The sequence below is a fragment of the Oncorhynchus mykiss genome, chromosome 18 (assembly GCF_057628025.1).
Source record: "Oncorhynchus mykiss isolate SJ-2025 chromosome 18, ASM5762802v1, whole genome shotgun sequence".
In the NCBI taxonomy this organism is placed as follows: Eukaryota; Metazoa; Chordata; class Actinopteri; order Salmoniformes; family Salmonidae; genus Oncorhynchus; species Oncorhynchus mykiss.
In genome coordinates, this window is record NC_143039.1 from 66,722,508 (window position 1) to 66,745,114 (window position 22,607).

General features: G+C 46.6%; 1 protein-coding gene and 1 pseudogene across 1 annotated transcript in view; one reads left to right on the top strand and one right to left on the bottom strand.

The window, feature by feature from the left end:
- The first annotated feature begins 1,549 nt into the window (after window positions 1-1,549).
- The window catches only part of slc25a13 (solute carrier family 25 member 13), a 94,077-nt gene continuing 73,019 nt past the window's right edge, over window positions 1,550-22,607 (top strand). The window contains exons 1-3 of the mRNA XM_090209176.1: window positions 1,550-1,662; window positions 15,491-15,538; window positions 16,273-16,415. Of these exons, the coding sequence (XP_090065302.1) occupies window positions 1,573-1,662; window positions 15,491-15,538; window positions 16,273-16,415 (281 nt within the window). The 5' untranslated portion in view covers window positions 1,550-1,572. The remainder of the gene's footprint in view (window positions 1,663-15,490; window positions 15,539-16,272; window positions 16,416-22,607) is intronic.
- LOC110496627 (stathmin pseudogene) lies at window positions 3,153-3,762 on the bottom strand (annotated as a pseudogene).

Sequence of the window (22,607 nt, forward strand, 5' to 3'; positions counted from 1 at the left end):
GGCCCTTTTGCTCCCTTTTAAATTGTTTTTATGCTATGAGTAATGTTAACCTTTGCTTTTGTAGTCATGTAATTCTCTCTCCCTCTCTCTTTCTCTCTTCCCGACACAAAGCATAGATGGAGGGATGGAATGGCTGGAAATAAAGTAGCGAAACCATTTACTGTGGGGAAGAGAAGGAGAAACCTTGTATGCTCTCTTCCATAAATGCCCCCTTTCTGCCTTAGATCTATAGGAAAGGTTCTTTCTCAGAAGCTATACGTCTGATGTTGAAAATAATTGAAGAACTGCTCTACTCACTGGAGAAATACAAAAGACCATTACAACAGTGCCTTCAGGAAGTATTCATACTTTAGTGCCTAATTGCAAACAGGATGCATTTTTTGGAATATTTGTATTCCTTACAGGCTTCCTTGTTTTCACTCTGTTATTTAGGTGAGTAATGTGGAGTAACTACAATGTTGTTGATCCATCTACAGTTTTCTTCTATCACAGCCATTAAACTCTGTAACTGTTTTAAAGCCACCATTGGCCTCATGGTGAAATCCCTGCACAGTTTCCTTCCTCTCTGGGAACTTAGTTAGGAAAGACACCTGTAACTTTGTAGTGACTGGGTGTATTGAGACATCATCCAAAGTGTAATTAATAACTTCACCTTGCTCAAAGAGATATTCAATGTCTGTTTTTTTATTTTTTAGCTACCTACCAATAGGTGCCCTTTGCGAGGCATTGGAAGACCCTGGTCTATGTGGTTGAATCTGTGTTTGAAATTTACTGCTCGACTGAGGGACCTTACAGATAATTGTGTGGGGTACAGATGAGGTAGTCATGTTGAACACTATTATTGCACGCAGAGTCCATGCAATTTATTATGTGACTTGTTAAGCACCTTTTTTCTTCCTGAACTTATTTAGGCTATCCTTAACAAAGGAGTTGACTCAAGACATTTAATATTTTCATTTTTTATTTATTTGTAATAATTTCTAAAAACAATTTCACTTTGACATGATTGGGTATTGTGTGTAGGCCCGTGACACACAATCTCAATTTAATACATTTTAAATTCAGGCTGTAACACAACAAAGTGTGGAAAAACTTAAGGGTGTGAATACTTTCTGAAGGCACTGTACATAGATATGGATGGAACAAGGTTTTTACATTCTTCACTCAATGGCAGCCAGGAAAGGTACATAAGCCTATTACCAAAATGTATAGTATCAGATCATGTTTAACTAAATGCGTCATAGGTTGTGTAGGCACAGAGCCAATGTCAGTCATATCCTAGTATAGGTGTACTGGGAGGATACAGAGATCTTATGATGATGATAAGCTTCATAAGAAAGACAGAGAACTTTGAAATAAGGAATGATTGCCAACACCTTACTCTAATACCTGTGTAGTAACAGCGTATTCATGTAATATGAATAGACTGTAATACGGATGGTTAGTAATATGGATGGTTACATAACGATGCCTGCCACTGACTACCTCTCTACCGCTCCATACCACGTGAACACTTTAGCTGCCTTGATCTCCTCTATTCACTGCACCGTTAGACAACCGCGCGTGATTTCCATGGGAACGTCGTCACGCAAAAGGAAATTACCGGGTTTGCTTGGTCAGTGGGCTTGGTTGGTTGACAGTAATCTTGCTATGGCTGCAAAGGTAAGCTCACCTTTTCGAGGAAAAAAAATACAGTTTTTGTCAGTAGGTGAACTAGACAATGTCGGAATAGATAACGACACCTTCGAACGCAGGGAAGACTTTCTCACATACTGCCCCCCCCCCCATCTATTGATAGATGGCTAGCCAGCTAGCTACTAGTTAGCCTGCTAAGAGGATGTTCGAGGTTAACATTAGCCAGTGGCAATGACATTGGGCTTTACAGTGTAGGAGGACGGGGCTACTTGCAGAAGTCAAGGTTGTAATGGGATGCATCTTTTCCCTGTGATGCACTATGCGGAAGCCGGTTATCAGACCAACCTGTCAGTGAAACCAGTGGTCTCTGTCCCTCCCTTTCCCCACGTCCCGTGTGGCCGGCTGATTAGCATGTCATTGATTTAAAGCCGACTGTAGCCTAGTAACCTTGGTTAGCATAATGCTACACGAGCTTCTCCCCGTACACATACACTACAGTAATATAAGGCTTCTATTGTTGCTCGCTCCACTGGGGCCAGTTATTAATTCACGTGATCAAATTCTACAATGTAGATTAGGCACGTGCCCCGTGTTAAAAAATAAATAAATAAATGAATGGCATTTAACAATTGTATTTTTTAGTACAACAGTTAAGTCAACTAGTAACATCTATTAAGAATCCAAAGTGTATTCCTCTTTTGCATTCCATGTGTAGACCCACTTCCAGTAACATCCTAGATGATTCAAAGTCTGGCAAAGTTACTTTATTGCCCTACAACAGCACTAAGTCATGTGCTTTGAGACAAAACTCCACATTACAAACGCCTAAAATCTGCAGTGGCACAAAGATTAGATTTAGGCTGTGTCTGAAATGGCACCCTATTCCATATAGTGCACTACTTTTGGGTAGTGTAATAGGATCAGGATGCCATATCAACCCTAGTTTTTTAAAGAACAAGACTAGCAGATCTCTGAACAACAAAAGCTGCAATACGACACCTGATGCTGTGAGAAAAGGTGAAACCAATCAATATGTTAACAAACAGTGATCAATAAGTGCTATGAACAGTCAGGTGTGAGATACACGGGGACACTGTTCCAAGGCGGCACTATGGAATAGAGAGATCATGTCGAGGGCCTATGCACAGCACATGCTTCCTTAGAGGACAACTACGTACACGGCTATTTTTCATTAGGTCAGAAGCTGCCATGACAAAAGCTACATATCCAAAGACATGGGCTGTGTATGAAACAGTTACTAGAGGTCAAATCCTTGCTTCCTCTTTTCGTTCATCTCTCAAAGCTTCATTGGTGGTATAAGGATATTGCCTTGGATCCTATCCTCCAATGCCATTTGAAAGGAATTGAGGATTTGAAGGCTAGTAACATTTAGACAGCCGTGGAGTAGAAGCAACAAGGAGACCAATATCCACATGTAAAACTATAGCAAGTACACTTATAGCAGAGAAGCTAAATTCACAAATGGGGAGAACTTATTTTTCTTCATAAAGTGGGTGGCAGGGAACATTAATACTGGCCATCAACTAAATATAAATCAATCTTTGGATACGTAAAAAACCCTATAGTATACAATTCCCCCATAGACTGAACTGTTCAGTTTGTTGATGTCTCGGCACCGCCCTCTTTGGTTTCCTTCTTAGCATGCACCTCTTCCAGTTTCTTGTCCTTCTTGTTCTTGAACTTCTCACTCATGGCTGCCTGAAGGGCCTCCTTGTTTTCTTTGTTAGCCTCCATCTTCTGGTTAAGCTTCTCCTCTGCTATCTTGCTGAAGTTGTTGTTCTCCTCCATGGCTTTCCTTTGCACCTCCTTCTCGTGCTCCCGCTTCTCAGTGAGGTGTTTCAGAACCTCCGCTTCATGGGACTTCCTCCTCTCCTCTGCAGCCTCTAGTTTCCTCTGGATCTCCTCCAGGGACAGGTCCTTCTTCTTGGGGGGAGAAAGGGGGAACTCTCCCTTGGCGTCTGGAGCTGGAGCTCCTAGGATCACCTCGAACACCTAGCCAGACGCACGTTTGTCAATCTCCTTAACCAGTATATCTCCGCAGGAAGAGGCCATTTCAGCAGTGGACAGAGTCAATGTACCTTCACAAACAGTGAAACTAACTCCTCCTCAGCAGCCAGACTTTAGCTGCAAATTTTCTGTGCCCTGTGTCTAGTGCCGTCATCTACCTCGAGCCACGTTATTGAATGAAGAAAGTGTTCCCTCCCCCCAAAATGTAATAACTTATAAACTCACAGCTGAATCTCCTATTATTATGTACAGCCCCGTTTCATATAATAATTCCATATAAAGACAGCAATATTGACCTGTTGAATCTTAACATTGTCAAATGATACAGGTGACATTTGCACATCGTCATTGAGACTTATAGTACCTTGCAAAAGTATTCATCCCCCTTGGCGTTTTTCCTCTTTTGTTGCATTACAACCTGTAATTTAAATAGATTTTTATTTGGATTTCATGTAACGGACATACACAAAATAGTCCAGATTGGTGAAGTGAAAAAAAGAAAAAAAAATGCTTTAAAATAAAAAACGGAAAAGTGGTGTGTGCATATTGTAGCAACCTGCACTGACAGTGGTGTGTTATGTGTTAGGCTATTAGTGGGTTGTGTTGTACTTACCAGTGTTCGCGGGGAACGACATGCCAATCAACCTGCTATCTGCCAATCACGGGAATGCCTGGAATGTTCTGATGACGGGCATCCTGGTGGTTGGCGGAGTGGCGTGGAGGGGGGTTGGGCAGGGGGCTCGAGCATTGGAAGTTAAGACCAGGTTTAGCCATTGTTCTTCCTCTTACGTCTGGCCTTCACAAGAGAAGGTCACGGTTGGCTTGTGTGGTATCTTTCATTTATTTGGCGTGGGCTACGGCCAAACAGTAGCATGTGTAAAGTTGGGTTAATAAACCGTCAATTCGTAAACTCAATCCTCTGTCTGACAATTGTTCCTTTATGATCTAGTCAGGTTATTACATTGGTGTCAGAAGTAAAAACGTTGATAAAAGTTAGCCAGCTAGCTAGCTGACTTCTGTGGCTAGCTAACGTAGGTGAGAACGGGGGTTGAAAATGCTTCGAGGGAATCCGAAAGTGAAGTGGAGGTAGGGGACGATTATGGCCAAGGAGGTGCGTGTGCATGGACGTCGGAGGATCTGGCTGAGGAGATTGCTAGGGCGTCGGAGCCCAGAGGCTGCTTGAGTGAGGACGTTAGAGTGATGGCGGCTGAAGCGTGCATGAGTCCTTCGTCGACTGTGCTTCGCACGGATTCTGGTGGGCGGACCGAAGGGGTGACATCGATGCGGCGGGACAAGGAATCTGGGGCTCAGGATGTAAACAAACATGGCGGCGCCCGGTTCCCGGCTGCGTCCGTATCTGTTAAGACCCTGAAGTATTCCGGTAAGGCGGATTGGGAAGCTTTTCATGCTCAGTTTGAACTGTTAGCTCATTTTAGGGGGTGGTCGGATGAATATAGGGCACTGCAGTTGGCTTTATGCCTCACGGATGACGCTCTGGCCTGTTTGATAATGATTAGCCCCTAGGACAGACGTGATTATGGTGCTTTAGTGGGAGCACTGAGGAGGCGCTATGGACAGTGTGTACAGCCCGGGCCACTGCGATCCGAACTGAGTAATAGACACAGGCAGCCTGGAGAGCCTCTACGGGTGCTAGCTAGTGACATTGAGAGCCTCTCTCGGCTGGCATATGCACACATGCCCCCCTCCGTGCAGAGCCAGCTAGCACGGGACCAGTTCATACAGAAGCTCTCTCCTACGGAGCTGCGCATACAGACCCAGCTGGCTCATCCTGAGTCATTGCAGATAGCCTTGAAGATGGCTTTGGAGAGGGAACTGGTGTGGGCTGGGGCTTCAGCTGGGGCTTTTGTGGGGGTGCAGGGAGACGGAAAAGCCTGCATGGGGTGGCTGAAATAACAGAACTCATTCTTGCTGTGTCGCTACAGGCGACACGAAACACACGCCCTGGTCCCAGGGTCTGCTGGGGTTGTGGCCAGCCAGGCCATCTGAGTCAAGTTTGCCCCATGTCCCCCAGAGCTCAGGGAAACGGCTCGGGGTCCGCATAGACCGGGTAGTGCGGACCCCTGGTTTTCTATCCCAACCACCATCTTCTTCAGGAGGAGCCCACCGGCACAGACGGGGAAGCAAGGCTCCACTTCCCCAAGAAGCAGACGAGGGCAAGTGGATGGAGCCTGTTGTTGTGGTGGGCCAGACCTGTGTTGGGGACTTTTGTCATGTCCCTGTCACTGTGGAGGGGGTGCCCTGCTCTGCCCTGGTGGACACTGGGTCCACAGTAACCCTGGTGAGGCCAGACATTGTGCCAGGTTGGACTCAGTGTGAGCCCACAACTGTGCAGCTCCGCACAGTCACAGGTGAGCTGGCAGCCATGAAAGGGAAGGGACTAATGACTCTGACAGTAGGGGGCAGGACTGTGCGTCATCCTGTGTGGGTGGCAGCTGTGCAGGACCCTTGTATACCGGTGTTGGACTTTTCTGAGCACAGGCTGCCAGTTAGACCTAAATGGGGGCACACTGAGCTTCCAGGGAGGGCCGGCAGTCACCATGGTCCCCCCTAATGTCACATTCACTCAACCCAACAAACCCTTTACTCCAACAGTTAAAACAGCAGAGACTCATGGCTGCACCCCCTCCCCCACATCTGTGTGTGACTTTTCCCCAGCCCCCCTGTCATCTACGGCTGTGTGTTACATTCCCCCAACTACCTCCATGACACAGCCCTCTGTGAGCCCGGGCCACGCCCCCCCTGCCCAGCTAACCCCAGATGGGAGAGGAGAGGACACTGTCTGCAGTGAGGGAGATATGGGGGAGGAACTGTGTTGGTCTTGACCCCGAGTAGCAGGAACGGTTGTGGCAGTTGCTGTTTAAATTCAGAGACAGCTTTGCGCTGAGTGAGGAGGAGGTGGGTCAGACTCATCTGGTATAGCATGAGATTGACACAGGTGTTGCTCGACCAATAAAGATGCGTCCCCGCCGTATCCCGCGGGCACGCCAGGAGGCGGCAGACAAGGCTATGTTGGAGATGCAGCGGGCAGACTTCGTCGAGCCCCCAGACAGCCCCTGGGCGGTGCCAGTCGTAATGGTTCCGAAGAAGGGGGGCAAGCTGAGGTTCTGTGTGGACTAGAGGTGGCTGAATGAGGTAAGGACTCATACCCCATACCACGTATCGATGAGTCGCTGGACTTGGTTAAGGGGTCCTCCTGGTTCTCCTCACTAGACCGCAGTGGCTACTGGCAGGTGCCCCTCTCCCCAGAGGCCAGAGCCAAAACTGCATTCTCCACTAACAGAGGATACTGGCAGTTCAAGGTCCTGTGCTTCGGCCTGTGCAAAGCTCCAGCTACTTTTGAGCGTTTGATGGACAGGGTGCTGGATGGCATCCCCCGACAGCAGTGTCTAGTATACCTCGATGACATCCTGGCCCATGGCAGCTCCTTCCAGTCAGCCCTGGGGGCGCTATGGCATGTGCTGGAGAGGGTGGCTGCCGCAGGTCTGAAGCTCCACCCCGAAAGTGCCACTTCATGAGGAGAGAGGTGTCCTTCTTGGGCCACCGAGTGGGGAAGGAGGGGATCAGAACCATGGAGGACAAGGTGGGGGCTGTCCGAGACTGCCCACCCCCACCGACCAGCGTCAGCTGAAGAGCTTCCTGGGCCTGGCCTCGTACTACAGGAGGTTTGTACGGGGCTTCTCAAGCGTCGCTGCTCCCCTGAACCGCCTGCTGCCGAAGGACAAGGCCTTCACTTGGACAGTGGAGTGTGAGGAGGCCTTCAACACCCTCAAACTTGCACTGATCGAGGCCCCCGTGCTCGCCCCCCCTGACCTCACCTTGCCCTTTATCCTGGTTACAGACGCAAGCAATGTGGGCCTTTGTGGGGTGCTGGCCCAGGTGGGGCCAGAGGGGGAGAGAGTGGTGGCGTACTTCAGCAAAACATTTGACAAACATGAGCGCCGCTACTGTGTCACCCGGCGGGAGCTCCTTGCTGTTGTGGCTTCCGCCAAACACTTCAAGTACTACCTGTGTGGCCAGCCCTTTACTGTAAGGACTGACCACTCTGCTCTCCAGTGGCTCATGTCTTTCAGAGAGCCAGAGGGGCAGGTGGCTAACTGGTTGGAGGAGTTTCAGCCGTATGACTTCACAGTAATGCACAGGGCAGGGGCACGCCACTCCAACGCCATGTCCCGTCGGTCCTGTACTGCAGGCGGCTGCCTCCACTGTGAGTGGAGAGAGTGACGGGAGAGAGAACTGCGTGCAGAGGGGGTCTGTACCACAGTGTGTCGGGCGAGCGGGCCTGTCTGCTGTGAGCTGCAGACTGTCGACGTGGCTGAATGGGGGCAGCAGCAGGGACGGGACACAGACCTACAGCCGGTATTACAGTGGTGACAGCGCTCTCACTCGCGACCAAATGGTTGTGGTCAAAGTTTGTGAGACTGCGGCTGGCTGATGGCGTGCTACAGCGGGCATGGAAGGAGTCAGCTACGGGAGAGGAGAGGTGGCAGGTGGTGGTCCCAAAAGCATTGCCGAGCACAGCCTCGCTCCAGAGTACTCGTGGGGGGGGGGGGGGGGGGGACTGGACACTTTGGGGTCACAAAAACAATATGTATGTATTCACCCCCTTTGCTATGAAGCCCCTAAATAAGATCTGGTGCAAACAATTACCTTCAGAAGTCACATAATTAGTTAAGTAAAGTCCACCTGTGTGCAATCTAAGTGTCACATGATCTCAGTATACACACACACACCTGTTCTGAAAGGCCCCAGAGTCTGCAACACCACTAAGCAAGGGGCACCACCAAGCAAGCGGCACCATGAAGACCAAGGAGCTCTCCAAACAGGTCAGGGACAAAGTTGTGGAGAAATACAGATCAGGGTTGGGTTATAAAAAAAATATCCTAAACTTTGAACATCCCACAGAGCACCGTTAAATCCATTATTTAATAAAAATGGAAAGAATATGGCATCACAACAAACCTGCCAAGAGAGGGCCGCCCACCAAAACTCAGAGACCAGGCGAAGAGGGCATTAATCAGAGAGGCAACAAAGAGACTAAAAATAATTTTTTACATTTATTTAAACAGGTAGGCCAGTTGAGAACAAGTTCTCATTTACAACTGCAACCTGGCCAAGATAAAGCAAAGCGACACAAACACAGAGTTATACATGGAATAAACAAACATACAGTCATTAACACAATATAAAAAAAATCTTTATACAGTGTGTGCAAATGAGGTAAGATTAGGGAGGTAAGGCAATAAATAGGCCGTAGTGGCGAAGTAATTATAATTGAATTGCTAAACACTGGAGTGATAGATGTGCAGAAGATGAATGTGCATGTAGAGATACTGGGGTACAAATGAGCAAAAAAACTAAAAACAATATGCGGATGAGGTAGTTGGATGGGCTATTTACAGGTGCAATGATCTGTGAGCTGCTCTGACAGCTGATGCTTAAAGTTAGTGAGGGAGATATGAGTCTCCAGCTTCAGTAAATTTGGCAATTCGTTCCATTCATTGGCAGCAGAGAACTGGAAGGAAAGGCGGCCAAAGGAGGAGTTGGCTTTGGGGGTGACCAGTGAAATATACCTGCTGGAGCGCGTGCTACAGGTGGGTGCTGCTATGGTGACCAGTGAGCTGAGAAGGCGGGGCTTTACCTAGCAAAGACTTATAGATGACCTGGAGCCAGTGGGGTTGGCGACGAATATGATGCGAGGGCCAGCCAACGAGAGCATACAGGTCACAGTGGTGGGTAGTATATGGGGCTTTGGTGACAAAACGGATGGCACTGTGATAGACTGCATCCAGTTTGTTGAGTAGAGTGTTGGAGGCTATTTTGTAAATGACATCGCCAAAGTCCAAGATCGGTAGGATAGTCAGTTTTACGAGGGTATGTTTGGCAGCATGAGTGAAGGATGCTTTGTTGCTAAATAGGAAGCCAATTCTAGATGTATTTTTGGATTGGAGATGCTTAATGTGAGTCTGGAAGGAGAGTTTACAATCTAACCAGTCATCTAGTTGTCCATATATTCTATGTCAGAACCGTCCAGAGTAGTGATGCTGGACGGGAGGGCAGCGATCGGTTGAAGAGCATGCGTTTTGTTTTACTTGCATTTAAGTTGTATGGCATTGAAACTCGTCTGGAGGTTAGTTAACACAGTGTCCAAAGAAGTGCCAGAAGTATACAGAATGGTGTTGTCTGCGTAGAGGTGGATCAGAGAATCACCAGCAGCAAGAGCGACATCATTGATGTATACAGAGAAAAGAGTCGGCCAGAGATCCGATTTGACACACTGAACTCTGTCTGAGAAACCAAGGCTGTTGAGTCTGACAGAGTCGAAAGCCTTGTCCAGGTCGATGAATACAGCTGCACAGTATTGTCTCTTGTCGGTGGCCGTTAGGATATTGTTTAGGACTTTGAGCATAGCTGAGGTGCACCCATGACCAGCTCGGAAACCAGATTGCATAGCGGAGAAGGTATGGTGGGTTTCGAAATGGTCGGTGATCTGTTTGTTAACTTTCCTTTCGAAGACCTTCCTTTCGAAGGCAGGGTAGGATCGATATAGGTCTGTAACAGTTTGGGTCTAGAGTGTCTCCCCCTTTGAAGAGGGGGGGATGACCGTGACAGCTTTCCAATCTTTGGGGATCTCAGACGATATGAAAGAGAGGTTGAATAGGCAAGTAATAGGGGGTTGCAACAATTGCGGCGGATAATTTTATAAAGAGCTGTCTAGCCCAGCTGATTTGTAGGGGTCCAGATTTTGCAACTCTTTCAGAACATCAGCTATCTGGATTTGGGTGAAGGAGAAATGGGGAGGCTTGGGCAAGTTGCTGTGGGGAGGTGGGTGCAGGGCTGTTGACGGGGTAGGGGTAGTCAGGTGGAAAGCATGGCCATCCGTAGAAAAATGCTTATTGAAATTCTAAGTTATGGTGGATTTATTGGCGGTGACATTGTTTCCTAGCCTCAGTGCAGTGGGCAGCTGGGAGGAGGTGCTCTTATTATCCATGGACTTTACAGTGTCCCAGAACATTTTGGAGTTTGTGCTAGAGGATGCAAATTTCTGTTTAAAAAAGCTAGCCTTTGCTTTCCTAATTGCCTGTGTATATTGGTTCCTAGCTTCCCTGAAAAGTTGCATATCGCGGGGGCTATTCGATGCTAATGCAGTACGCCACAGGATGTTTTTGTGCTGGTCAAGGGCAGTCAGGTCTGGAGTGAACCAGGAACATCTGTTCCTGGTTCTACATTTTTAGAATGTGGCCTGCTTATTTAAGATGGTGAGGAAACCACTTTTAAAGAATGACCAGGCATCCTCTACTGACGGGATGAGGTCAATATTCTTCCAGGTTACCCAGGCCAGGTTGATTAGAAAGGCCTGTTCGTTGAAGTGTTTCAGGGAGCGTTTGACAGTGATGAGGGGTGGTCGTTTGACAGCAGACTCATTACGGATGCAGGCAATGAGGCAGTGATCGCTGAGATCACTGAAGGCGCTGCAAATTTCCACAGCGGGTTTGGATTTTCATAGGACCACTTCAATCTGTACACTCCACAGAGCTGGGATTTACGGAAGAGTGGTCATAAAAAAAGCCAATTCTTAAAAAAAATAATAAGCAAACACATTTGGTGTTCACCAAAAGGCATGTGGGAGACTCCCCAAACATATTGAAGAAGGCACTCTGGTCAGATGAGACAAAAATGTAGCTTTTTGGCCATCAATGAAAACACTGTCTGGCATAAACCCAACACCTCTCATCACCCTGAGAATACCATCACAGTGAAACATGGTGGTGGCAGCATCATGCTGTGGGGATGTTTTTCAGAAGCAGGGACTGGGAAACTGGTCAGAATTGAAGGAATGATGGATTGTGCTAAATACAGAGAAATTCTTGAGGGAAACCTGTTTCAGTCTTCCAGAGATTTGAGACTGAGATGGAGGTTCACCTTCCAGCAGACAATGACCCTAAGCATACTGCTAAAGCAACACTTGAGTGGTTTGAAAGGGGAAACATTTAAATGTCTAGGAATGGCCTAGTCAAAGCCCAGACCTCAATCCAATTGAGAATCTGTGGTATGATTTAAAGATTGCTGTACACCAGCGGAACCCATTCAACTTGAAGGAGCTGGAGCAGTTTTGCCTTGAAGAAAGGGCAATAATCCCAGTGGCTAGATGTGCCTGTAATGAATACTCCTGACGACCCAACGGCACCGGAGGGTGGAGTGGGCGGGGGAGCAGAGGCGGCCGCATACCTCAGGGGCGAGGTCAGGCTGGTTCGACAAGGTTGTGAACTGACCCGATGTTCTGCGTCGAGGCTGATGTCCAGTGGGTCTGTTCAGGGGGGTGGGTCGACCCAGAGGTCGGGGAGCGGGACCATCACTGTGGAATGCCTGAATTATCTCTGGGTTGATGATATCCTGGTTGGGGACACGGGACCGGTCTTCTGGCCCATAACCTTCCCAGTCCACTAGATAGTGGATGCGACCTCTCAGGTATTTGGAATCAAGGATGGCCTGATGGAGGGTTCCCCTCCGACGTACAACAGTGTTGGTGCACTGCTGGTTGAGACTGGAGGATGAAGAGGATGAAGAGGACTGTAGGTGACCGGTTTTAACAGAGACATGAAAGGACGAGGAGATTTTATACTGACGGGGTAACTGGAGGTGGTACGTGATAGTGTTATCTTGAAGGAACCAATGAAACAAGGACAGAACTGTTTGCAGGGGAGGCAGATGTCTCTGGTAGAGAACCACACACATTGTCCGGGGTGAAAGAGTGGCGTAGGTCTGCTGCGTCTATCGACAAAGCGTTTCTGGGCATTAGAGGCCTCCTGCAGATGCCGGTGAGCGGTCTCCCATACCCGCTCACTACGCCGAAACTAGTCGTTGACAGCTGGGACAGTACCAGGCTCCACCTCCCAGGGAAACATGGGGGGGTTGGTAACCAAGTACACACTGAAACAGAGTAAGGCGGAGGGATGAATGCATGAGTGAGTTCTGAGCATATTCGGCCCAGGCCATATACCGACTCCAGTCGTGTGGAAAGGCAGAATATTGTTGGCGGAGGTACTTCCCTATTTCTTGGTTCAGTTGTTCCGTCTGCCGGTTGGTCTGGGGACGGTACCTGGAGGAGAGGCTGAGGGCGACCCCCGGTCGGGTCACAGAAGGCTCGCCACACCCAGGTGACAAACTGGGGCCCGCGGTCAGAGATGATGTCCTCCGGGATCCCATAAGACGGAACACCTGCTGGAACTTACACTCAGCCAATTCCATGGTGTTAGGTAAATGAGGAAGAGGAACCAGATGACACATTTTTGAAAAATGGTCTACTATGACAAGGATGGTGGTGTTACCAGAGGATTCAGGAAGGTCTGTGATGAAGTCAACAGCTATGTGGGACCAGGGTCTGTGAGGGATTGGCAAAGGTTGAAGCTTATACTGGAAGGGAGATAACGAGGGCTTTTGGTTTGGGCGCAGAATGGACAGGAGAGAATGTAATCCCTTACGTCAGATGCCAGTGAGGACCACCAGAACTTTCGGGCTGGAAGTTTGGTGGTTTGTGTAATGCCTGGATGTCCTGACCCAAAGGAGATGTGACACCATTGCATCAGTTGGGGCCTAACAGCTGCTGGTACGTAACTCCTCCCAGCTGGTGTCTCAGGAGGAGCTGTGTCTGAGGTGAGGGCTTCTTGTATGGCAGAGTGAACCTCCCACTGTACCGGCCCCATAATGCAAGAGGAATGAAGAATGGGTGTAGGACCGGACTTACTGGTCGGAAGGTCAAACTGGCGGGAGAGAGCATCAGCTTTTACGTTTCTTTCCAGGGATGTAAGTAACATGAAAGTGTGTGAAGAGGAGCGCAGCAGGCTTGTCTGGAGTTTAACCTCTTGGCCCCTGTGATATATTCCAGATTACAATGATCTGTTAGGAAGAGAAAAGGATGTTGTGCGCCCTCCAACCAGTGGCGCCACTCCTCGAGGGCCAGCTTGATGGCGAGGAGTTCTGTTCCCCACATTGTAATTCCTCTCAGCGGAGGATAACTTCCGGGAGAAGAAGGCACAGGGATGTGATTTTGGAGGTGTTCCCACCCGCTGAAAGAGTATGGCTCCTACTCCTACTTCAGAAGCACCTCCAGGGTGAAAGGAAGGGTCGGATCAGGTTGGAGAAGGACAGGAGCTGAGCTGTAGCGACATTTCAAGTTGTTGGAAATATTCAGGGCTGTATCAGTCCATTGAAGGGTCCGGCTCTTTTTGGCTGGTAAGGGCAGTGATGGGAGCGGCAGTGGAACTGAAGTTTCGAATGAACCGCCGATAGTAGTTGGAGAACCCAATGAAACGTTGGAGTTCCTTAGCGGGGGTGGGTTTGGGCCAGTTACTGATGGCGGGGACTTTGTTCTCATATCTGCTGACCCCTCCAGGTGTCAGTACGAACCCGAGGAAGTTTACATGGAAGGTGCTCTTTTCAGTCTTCACATAAAGGTTATGGTCAAGGAGCTGTTAAAGTACCCTTTGCACATGCTGTATGTGTTCCTTTAGGGAGTAAATCAGGATGAGAAAGTTGATCATATCCTGGAAAACCTTGTTCATAAAGGATTGGAAGATGGCGGGGGCGTTAGTAAGGCCATAGGGCATGACCAGGTATTCGTAGTGCCCTCGTGCGGTGATAAAGGCCGTCTTCCATTCGTCGCCTTCACGTATACGGACAAGGTTATATGCACTTTGCAGGTCAAGTTTTTTTTAGATGTTGGCGCGGTCCACTCAAGGGTTGCTGGGATCAGAGGAAGACGGTTCTTGACATCATTCAGAGAACGCTAATCAATACATGATCGGAGACCACTGTCCTTTTTTCCAAGAAGAAGAAGCTGGACTCAGCCGGGGAAGAAGGACGAATAAAACCGTTTGAGTGTTTCATCAATGTAGTTCTCTATTGCCTCATTTTCCGGGATAAATAGGGGGTAAACTCGGCCCTTCGACAGGGAGTAAGTCAGTAGCACAGTCCCCTGGGCGATGTGGTGGCGTATTCAGATGGTATGGTGGGTGTATAGTTATGCACGCTCAAGTTTTTCTTTTTTTTGTCTTATTTCTTGTTTGTTTCACAATAAAACATATTTTGCATCTTAAAAGTGGTAGGCATGTTGTGTAAATAAAATGATACAAATCCCCCCCAAAATCTATTTTAATTCCAGCGTGTAAGTCAACAAACAGGAAAAATGTGAAGGGGGGTGAATACTTTCACAAGCCACTGAATGTCTACTATGAAAGGTATAAACAAAAAGAGCACAATAAAGTTGAAAAGCATAAAACTAAAATGAAGACATTCAGGAATTCATTGAGTCATAAATATCAAAGGTCTCAATAATGCTGCATATCCTAATACATTTTTTTATTTTTTTTTCCTAAGTAATTATTAACAGTTTAACAGGGGGATGTTATTATAAGTACAAGATTAGCGTGTCTTACTTTTATTGCAAAGTGGGAAAAACATCTTACTGTAACAAGACATAACATTATCCTAGTAGCCTATGCCTATAGGCCTATCCATTTTATTGTGTATTTTTACTTATTTATTTAACTCAGTTAAGAACAAATTCTTATCTACAATGATGGCCTACCAAAAGGAAAAAGGCCTCCTGCGGGGACAGGGGCCTGGGATTAAAAATAACAGTGCAGATAAAAAACAGATAAGATGGTGTGCAGGTGAAGACACCCAAGAGGGCTTTAATGAGTGCTTCAACAGAATTGTAAATTAAAGAAGTGTATTCGTTTCAGGTTATTACCACAGAACTTGGTTGTTGATTATGTGATGATAATGTGTATGTAATTTCTTTCTCCAGGGACAAAAGAGGGCTGACCCTACTGAGCTGAAAGCTATTTTCATAAAGGTCAGTTGTGTAAGAATCAATTTGCCTATGGATCAACAACATTTCCTTAGCTCACTGGATACAAGCCAACTTCGTGTACTGGAAAGCCACTACTAATATTGCATTTATTTGTAGGCTTCTTCTGGTTCAAGTCACAAAAACAAGAGTCAATAGCACATTTCGGGTTTTCTCCATTGAGGTCTGAATCCTAACTTGAGATCCCTGCACACAGCTTGAATTTCTACCATTGACATCATTGCATGATTTATGCCTATTAAAGTCTTGAGTTACGTGTGAATGATCGCAAGTTAGGTGTCTGCCCAAAGGATTGAAACAGTCAGCGTCAGTGTCTTTCTTGACCAATAGATCACTTATTAACAAATCAATTATGCTGTCTGTCTGTCTGTCTGTCTGTCTCTCTCTATGTGTGTGTGTGTGTGTGTGTGTGTGTGTGTGTGTGTCTGTCTGTCTGTCTCTCTCTATGTGTGTGTGTGTGTGTCTGTCTGTCTGTCTGTCTGTCTGTCTGTCTGTCTCTCTCTATGTGTGTGTGTGTGTGTCTGTCTGTCTGTCTGTCTGTCTGTCTGTCTGTCTGTCTGTCTGTCTGTCTGTCTGTCTGTCTGTCTCTCTCTCTCTATGTGTGTGTGTGTGTGTGTGTGTGTCTGTCTGTCTGTCTGTCTGTCTGTCTGTCTGTCTGTCTGTGTGTCTGTGTGTCTGTCTGTGTGTCTGTCTGTGTGTGTGTGTGTGTGCTGTTGCAGTATGCCAGCATCCAGAAGAACAATGAGGCCTTCATGTCTCCAGAGGACTTTGTGGCCCGGTTTCTCTATGCACACACTGACATCAGGCTGTCTGACGAGGCCACCTCACTGCTGGCTGGGGTGGTGGACCAGAAGAAAGATGGGTGGGTATGATGGACAGACGACCAGGGCTCGTATCACAAAGCGTATCAGAGAATGTGTGCTGATCTAGGATCAGTTTGGCCTTTTAACCATCTCACAAAGCTTTGTGAATACAGGCCCTGACCAGGAAAAACTCCAGGCTTTATGCCTAGCTAAAGGTTGGTTACAACAACAACCTGGAGTACTGCTAGGGTTATACCAAGGGCCTGGATTACAGATATGGTTACAGATATTGCCTGGAGTACTGCTAGAGTTATAGATAGGGCCTGGAGTACTGCTAGGGTTATAGATAGGGCCTGGAGTACTGCTAGAGTTATAGATATGGCCATGAGTATTGATAGAGTTATAGATAGGGTCTGGAGTACTGCTAGAGTTATAGATAGGGCCTGGAGTACTGCTAGAGTTATAGATATGGCCTGGAGTACTGCTAGAGTTATAGATATGGCCTGAAATACTGCTAGGGTTATAGATAGGGCCTGGAGTACTGCTAGAGTTATAGATAGGGCCTGGAGTACTGCTAGAGTTATAGATATGGCCATGAGTATTGCTAGAGTTATATATAGGGTCTGGAGTACTGCTAGAGTTATAGATAGGGCCTGGAGTACTGCTAGAGTTATAGATATGGCCTGGAGTACTGCTAGGGTTATAGATATTTCGCCTTTTGTACTGCTAGAGTTATAGATAGGGTCTGGAGTACTGCTAGAGTTATAGATAGGGCCTGGAGTACTCCTAGAGTTATAGATATGGCCTGGAGTACTGCTAGGGTTATAGATATTTCGCCTTTTGTACTGCTAGAGTTATAGATATGGCCTTTTGTACTGCTAGAGTTATATATAGGGCCTGGTGTACTGTTAGGGTTATAGATAGGGCCTGGAGTACTGCTAGAGTTATAGATAGGGCCTGGAGTACTGCTAGGGTTATAGATAGGGCCTGGAGTACTGCCAGAGTTATAGATAGGGCCTGGAGTACCGCTAGGGTTATAGATAGGGCCTGGAGTACTCCTAGGGTTATAGATAGGGCCTGGAGTACTGCCAGGGTTATAGATATGGCCTGGAGTACTGCTAGGGTTATAGATAGGGCCTGGAGTACCGCTAGGGTTATAGATAGGGCCTGGAGTACTGCTAGGGTTATAGATAGGGCCTGGAGTACTGCTAGAGTAATAGATAGGGCCTGGAGTACCGCTAGGGTTATAGATAGGGCCTGGAGTACTGCTAGGGTTATAGAAAGGGCCTGGAGTGCTGCTAGAGTTATAGATAGGGCCTGGAGTACTGCTAGAGTTATAGATAGGGCCTGGAGTACTCCTAGAGTTATAGATAGGGCCTGGAGTACTACTAGGGTTATAGATAGGGCCTGGAGTACTGCTAGGGTTATAGATAGGGCCTGGAGTACTCCTAGAGTTATAGATAGGGCCTGGAGTACTGATAGGGTTATAGATAGGGCCTGGAGTGCTGCTAGAGTTATAGATAGGGCCTGGAGTACTCCTAGAGTTATAGATAGGGCCTGGAGTACTGCTAGGGTTATAGATATTGCCTGGAGTACTGCTAGAGTTATAGATAGGGCCTGGAGTACTGCTAGGGTTATAGATAGGGCCTGGAGTACTCCTAGAGTTATAGATAGGGCCTGGAGTACTGATAGGGTTATAGATAGGGCCTGGAGTGCTGCTAGAGTTATAGATAGGGCCTGGAGTACTCCTAGAGTTATAGATAGGGCCTGGAGTACTGCTAGGGTTATAGATATTGCCTGGAGTACTGCTAGAGTTATAGATAGGGCCTGGAGTACTCCTAGAGTTATAGATAGGGCCTGGAGTACTGCTAGGGTTATAGATAGGGCCTGGAGTACTGCTAGGGTTATAGATAGGGCCTGGAGTACTCCTAGAGTTATAGATAGGGCCTGGAGTTCTGCTAGGGTTATAGATAGGGCCTGGAGTACTGCTAGAGTTATAGATAGGGCCTGGAGTACTGCTAGGGTTATAGATAGGGCCTGGAGTACTCCTAGAGTTATAGATAGGGCCTGGAGTACTGCTAGGGTTATAGATAGGGCCTGGAGTACTGCTAGGGTTATAGATAGGGCCTGGAGTACTGCTAGGGTTATAGATAGGGCCTAGCCCTTATTTTCTAATGCACAGGATGCAACCCAAATATTATACTTTTTTTTAGCTCATGATGAATTTATTTACCACTTATTTATTTGATTTATTATGTTTCAAAAATAAACTCTTAGAAATCCTCAAAGGCCCTTTGTCAGGTGTTGTTCTGTTCCTCCTGTTGGTTGTTGTACCCTAATTCATCTCATCTTTCCCCCTCTCCCCTTAACCCCCATCACCCCTGTGTTTTGCATTAATATGTATGTTTTTAATGATACATAATGACGGGCAATAAAATGTTAGGGTAAGTCAAAAAGAAAAAGTGTGTTGCCATGGCAACCACCTGGGCTCCGGCAAAGAGCAGAGTGCATGCGGTCATGTTGCTCACATTATGAAAGCCTGCTTTAAAATGGAGTGGAGGCTGGCTGCACACATGCACTGTAATTGCCCATGCCATTCAGCACTCTTGCATTGTGCGGCTTTGCGAGCCAGATAAATGGCTGCAGCAAAACTGCTATTAAGGGATAAATCTATTAGGAAACCATGGCTTGGTCTCTGTATCTAAACTTAATTTGGTGTGGTCGGGTGGTGGGTAGGGGATACCAAATGATAAGGAAGCAGAAATGTCTGCTTTGATGGTTTGATCAAAGCCACGAAATCAGAAACCTTTGTTTGAATGCCTCCATTTTGTTTACAGTTGGCATCGTAGGTTAGTCGTCATGTATTTTGTTTTAGCTCGTTTTTTTTTTTAAGACATTCTGATTTCACCAGACAATGAGATGGATGATTATGCCTAGTGCGGAAGAGAGAACAGACAATGGCTACGCGTGTCAACATCACCCCCTTTTATGTTCACGGAAAACAGGAACGCATTGTTTTTCAAGTATTGGCAAGAACCTGTTGAGTGACCTCCCTGACAAAAAAGAAAGTAAGGAAACAAGCCACTTACACAATCATATTATGATATACTCCCTCTAGTTAAAATTAGAGTCTTTTTCAGGATATGCATACTGCATACATTTTTTCTTGCCAATGCGTCTGCCTCTGTTTTTACCCCAGGTAGGATTCCATTTCACAGAGATGAGTCAGGGCGGGGTAATCGTTTTTGTGAGTAGAGGGGGTTTGGATGTACGTAAACAGTGTAATGCATTTCTTTGCCTCCCTCTGTGACTGTGTAAATCAGGTGATACACTCACTGACAGCCATCACAGTCTCTCTGCCTGGAAATCACTTTTCTCTCTTGTTATTCACCCTCCCCAGACTTGGCTGGCTGAGATAGATACACTCCCTCTCTATGTCTGCAAATTACTCATTCAGCACATGTAGACATCCCTACTTCTGTCTCAAAGATGTGTCAGAGATGTTTCCTCCCTCCTCTCTCTCTCTCTTTCTCCCTCTCTCTCTCTCTCTCTCTCTCTCTCTCTCTCTCTCTCTCTCTCTCTCTCTCATACACACTTATTTTTCTCTTTCTCTCTTTTTTTCCAATGGAAACCTCTTCAAACCCTCTGAGGTTAGTCTCTGGGGTTAAAACTTTGTAAAGAGAGCATGCTGGGAAAATAGCAGTCCTCCCAGCCAGCCATGTGCATTTTGGTGTGGTCTGCTTGGAAGAACCCAAAGCATCCAGCCCACCAGCCGGACAGCTAGCCAGCCAGTCAGTCAGCTAGCCAGCAGTCACCTCTGGGTGGAAGGCTGTCAGTGACAATAGCAGGGACAGGGGGTTTATTGAAGGGATCGTCTTTCCTTTTACTAGCAGGGATAAAAGCTGTCGCTCCAGCCTAATCCGCCCAAGTGTTTATGCTGTAAACAGTGTTCTAGACCCTCGCTAGCTGTTGAAGATGACAGTAAAGTCTAGACTTTCATAGACACCTTCAAACAAAGACATCAAGGATGTCTACCTCCACATTGACTTCGTACAGAGAGACACTTTCAACCTTTGTTGACCTCTGACTCTCAGACTAAGATTTAAAGTGAATAACAATCCCGTACATGTGGTATAGCATTAACTGTGTACGTCTTACATTTCCCAGAAACATAGTCTCATGTTCGTAAATGCATATGTTTGTGCACTGTTTACCCAGACCATGGACATGCCTAGAAAAAACCTGGTCCCGTGCCATATAAGTTGATGGTTGGTAGATACTGTTGGTTGATTTGATTATTGGAGTCTGCATTGCAAAGTGATGCCCTCTCTTTTTGGGGGGTAATTGTTTTGTAGTAGTCATAGCAATGCTAATCAACCATCATAAGCCTCATCCCTGGCACAATCACCACTGTGTGTGTGTGTGTGTGTGTGTGTGTCTGTGTGTGTCATCTGAATACCCCTGATAATCAACAGCAGTGTAAGTTTCAGTAAAATGCTCATAAGCCATGTCTAGAAAAATACTGAAATGCTAACAACATAAATGAATGTAAGCTGATATGCATACTGTACTTCCTCGTCTTATTTCAGGCATTTTAGACAGTATCTGTTTTCTCCCCTGCTCTCGTCTGTATTATTGTCAAACAGTAACTCATGAAATGACCTTCCAAATTGGTAATTGTTATGTTTGAGAAAATGTTCCTTTTAAACGTTCAATATGCTTCCAGCCGCGAGAGTTGTAAATATGTTAGCTTTCCTCTAACAGCCGATGCATGGACTCAGCAGCACACTTTTGTATCCCTCCACCCACTCCCTACCAACAGGCCCCTGTTCTAAAACTGTCAGCTCGCTTAGTTAATATAACAATTACTCTTGACTTTTCAACACGGCAGTTTTTTCTACACTGTAAGGCAGGCAGAGCATGCCTACAAGCCTACAAATTCCAAATGAATCCATCTTTGAATTTCATCAGTAACAAAATTAATTAGAGTAGCCAGAAAAATGTAATCATCGCTCCCCTGGAAATTGAAATAGATTGCAGATGCATGCTCAGGGGACTGCTCATTAGGACTGACCCTGCGTAATTATAGTATCCATTTGTGAAATTCATAATGGACTTGAGGCAACTTTGAACCGAGCATGAATTAAGACTAGATTGCGCCGGGGTCCCCAGGGCTCCCATGGATCAGTTGGTGTATTCTCCCTTTGTTATAGAAGATGTGGGCATATTAGAGAGAAGTGTAGTACAATGGTATTAATGACACATACATTCTGTAGCCTACACATCAAGAGAGAGAGAAAGAGAGAGAGAGAGAGAGAGAGAGAGAGAGAGAGAGAGAGAGAGAGAGTGAAAAGATTGAGAAGAGAAAGGGAGAGAGAGAAAGGGAGAGAGAAAAAGAAAGAAAAATATAGAGAGATAGAGAGAGAGAGCAAGAGAGAATTCACCCTTCCTAATACATTGTTGGGCTTGTGCACAAATGTATATTTTTGTGCTGAAATATAGTGAAAGGATATCCGTTCAAAACTCCCTTTGTGCTTGTACACCTGTTTATAATGGCAGAGGGGGAAATGTAAAACGTCGTATTTAATCCTTTTTACATGTGTAAAGTTGCCCGTCAACGTTATAGCAGCCAACTCAGACTGGCACACTATACTGACATGAAGAACAGAGTTCTTTCAAAACCTTGTTTAATGTTTTTATTTTCCTACAGTCATACTCATTGGATTTAGGACATTTCACTCAGCTGAGAAGTGGCCTACTTGAATTAAGATGGACATATATTGATAGGCTGTTCTGTTGTTTGGTTTTGTCACCCAGTAAAGCCCAGTGTTATACATTGGAATTGTATAGTTCTCTTCTTAATGATTACACTACACGTGCTGTAAAATGTGTCAAGTATGAACAAGTACAAACTACTACGTTTGTATCCATTTTTTTGCTTGTTTTACTGATAGTCCTCTGCTTTTTCATTGTGGAACAGGCCATTATCTGTAGACCTTTAGGATATCCTAACATTCACCTTCCTGTCTGTCTGTCTGTCTGTCTGTCTGTCTGTCTGTCTGTCTGTCTGTCTGTCTGTCTGTCTGTCTGTCTGCCTGCCTGCCTGCCTGCCTGCCTGCCTCTGCCTGCCTGCCTGCCTCTGCCTGCCTGCCTGCCTGCCTGCCTGCCTGCCTGCCTCTGCCTGCCTGCCTGCCTGCCTGCCTGCCTGCCTGCCTGCCTGCCTGCCTGCCTCTGCCTGCCTGCCTGCCTGC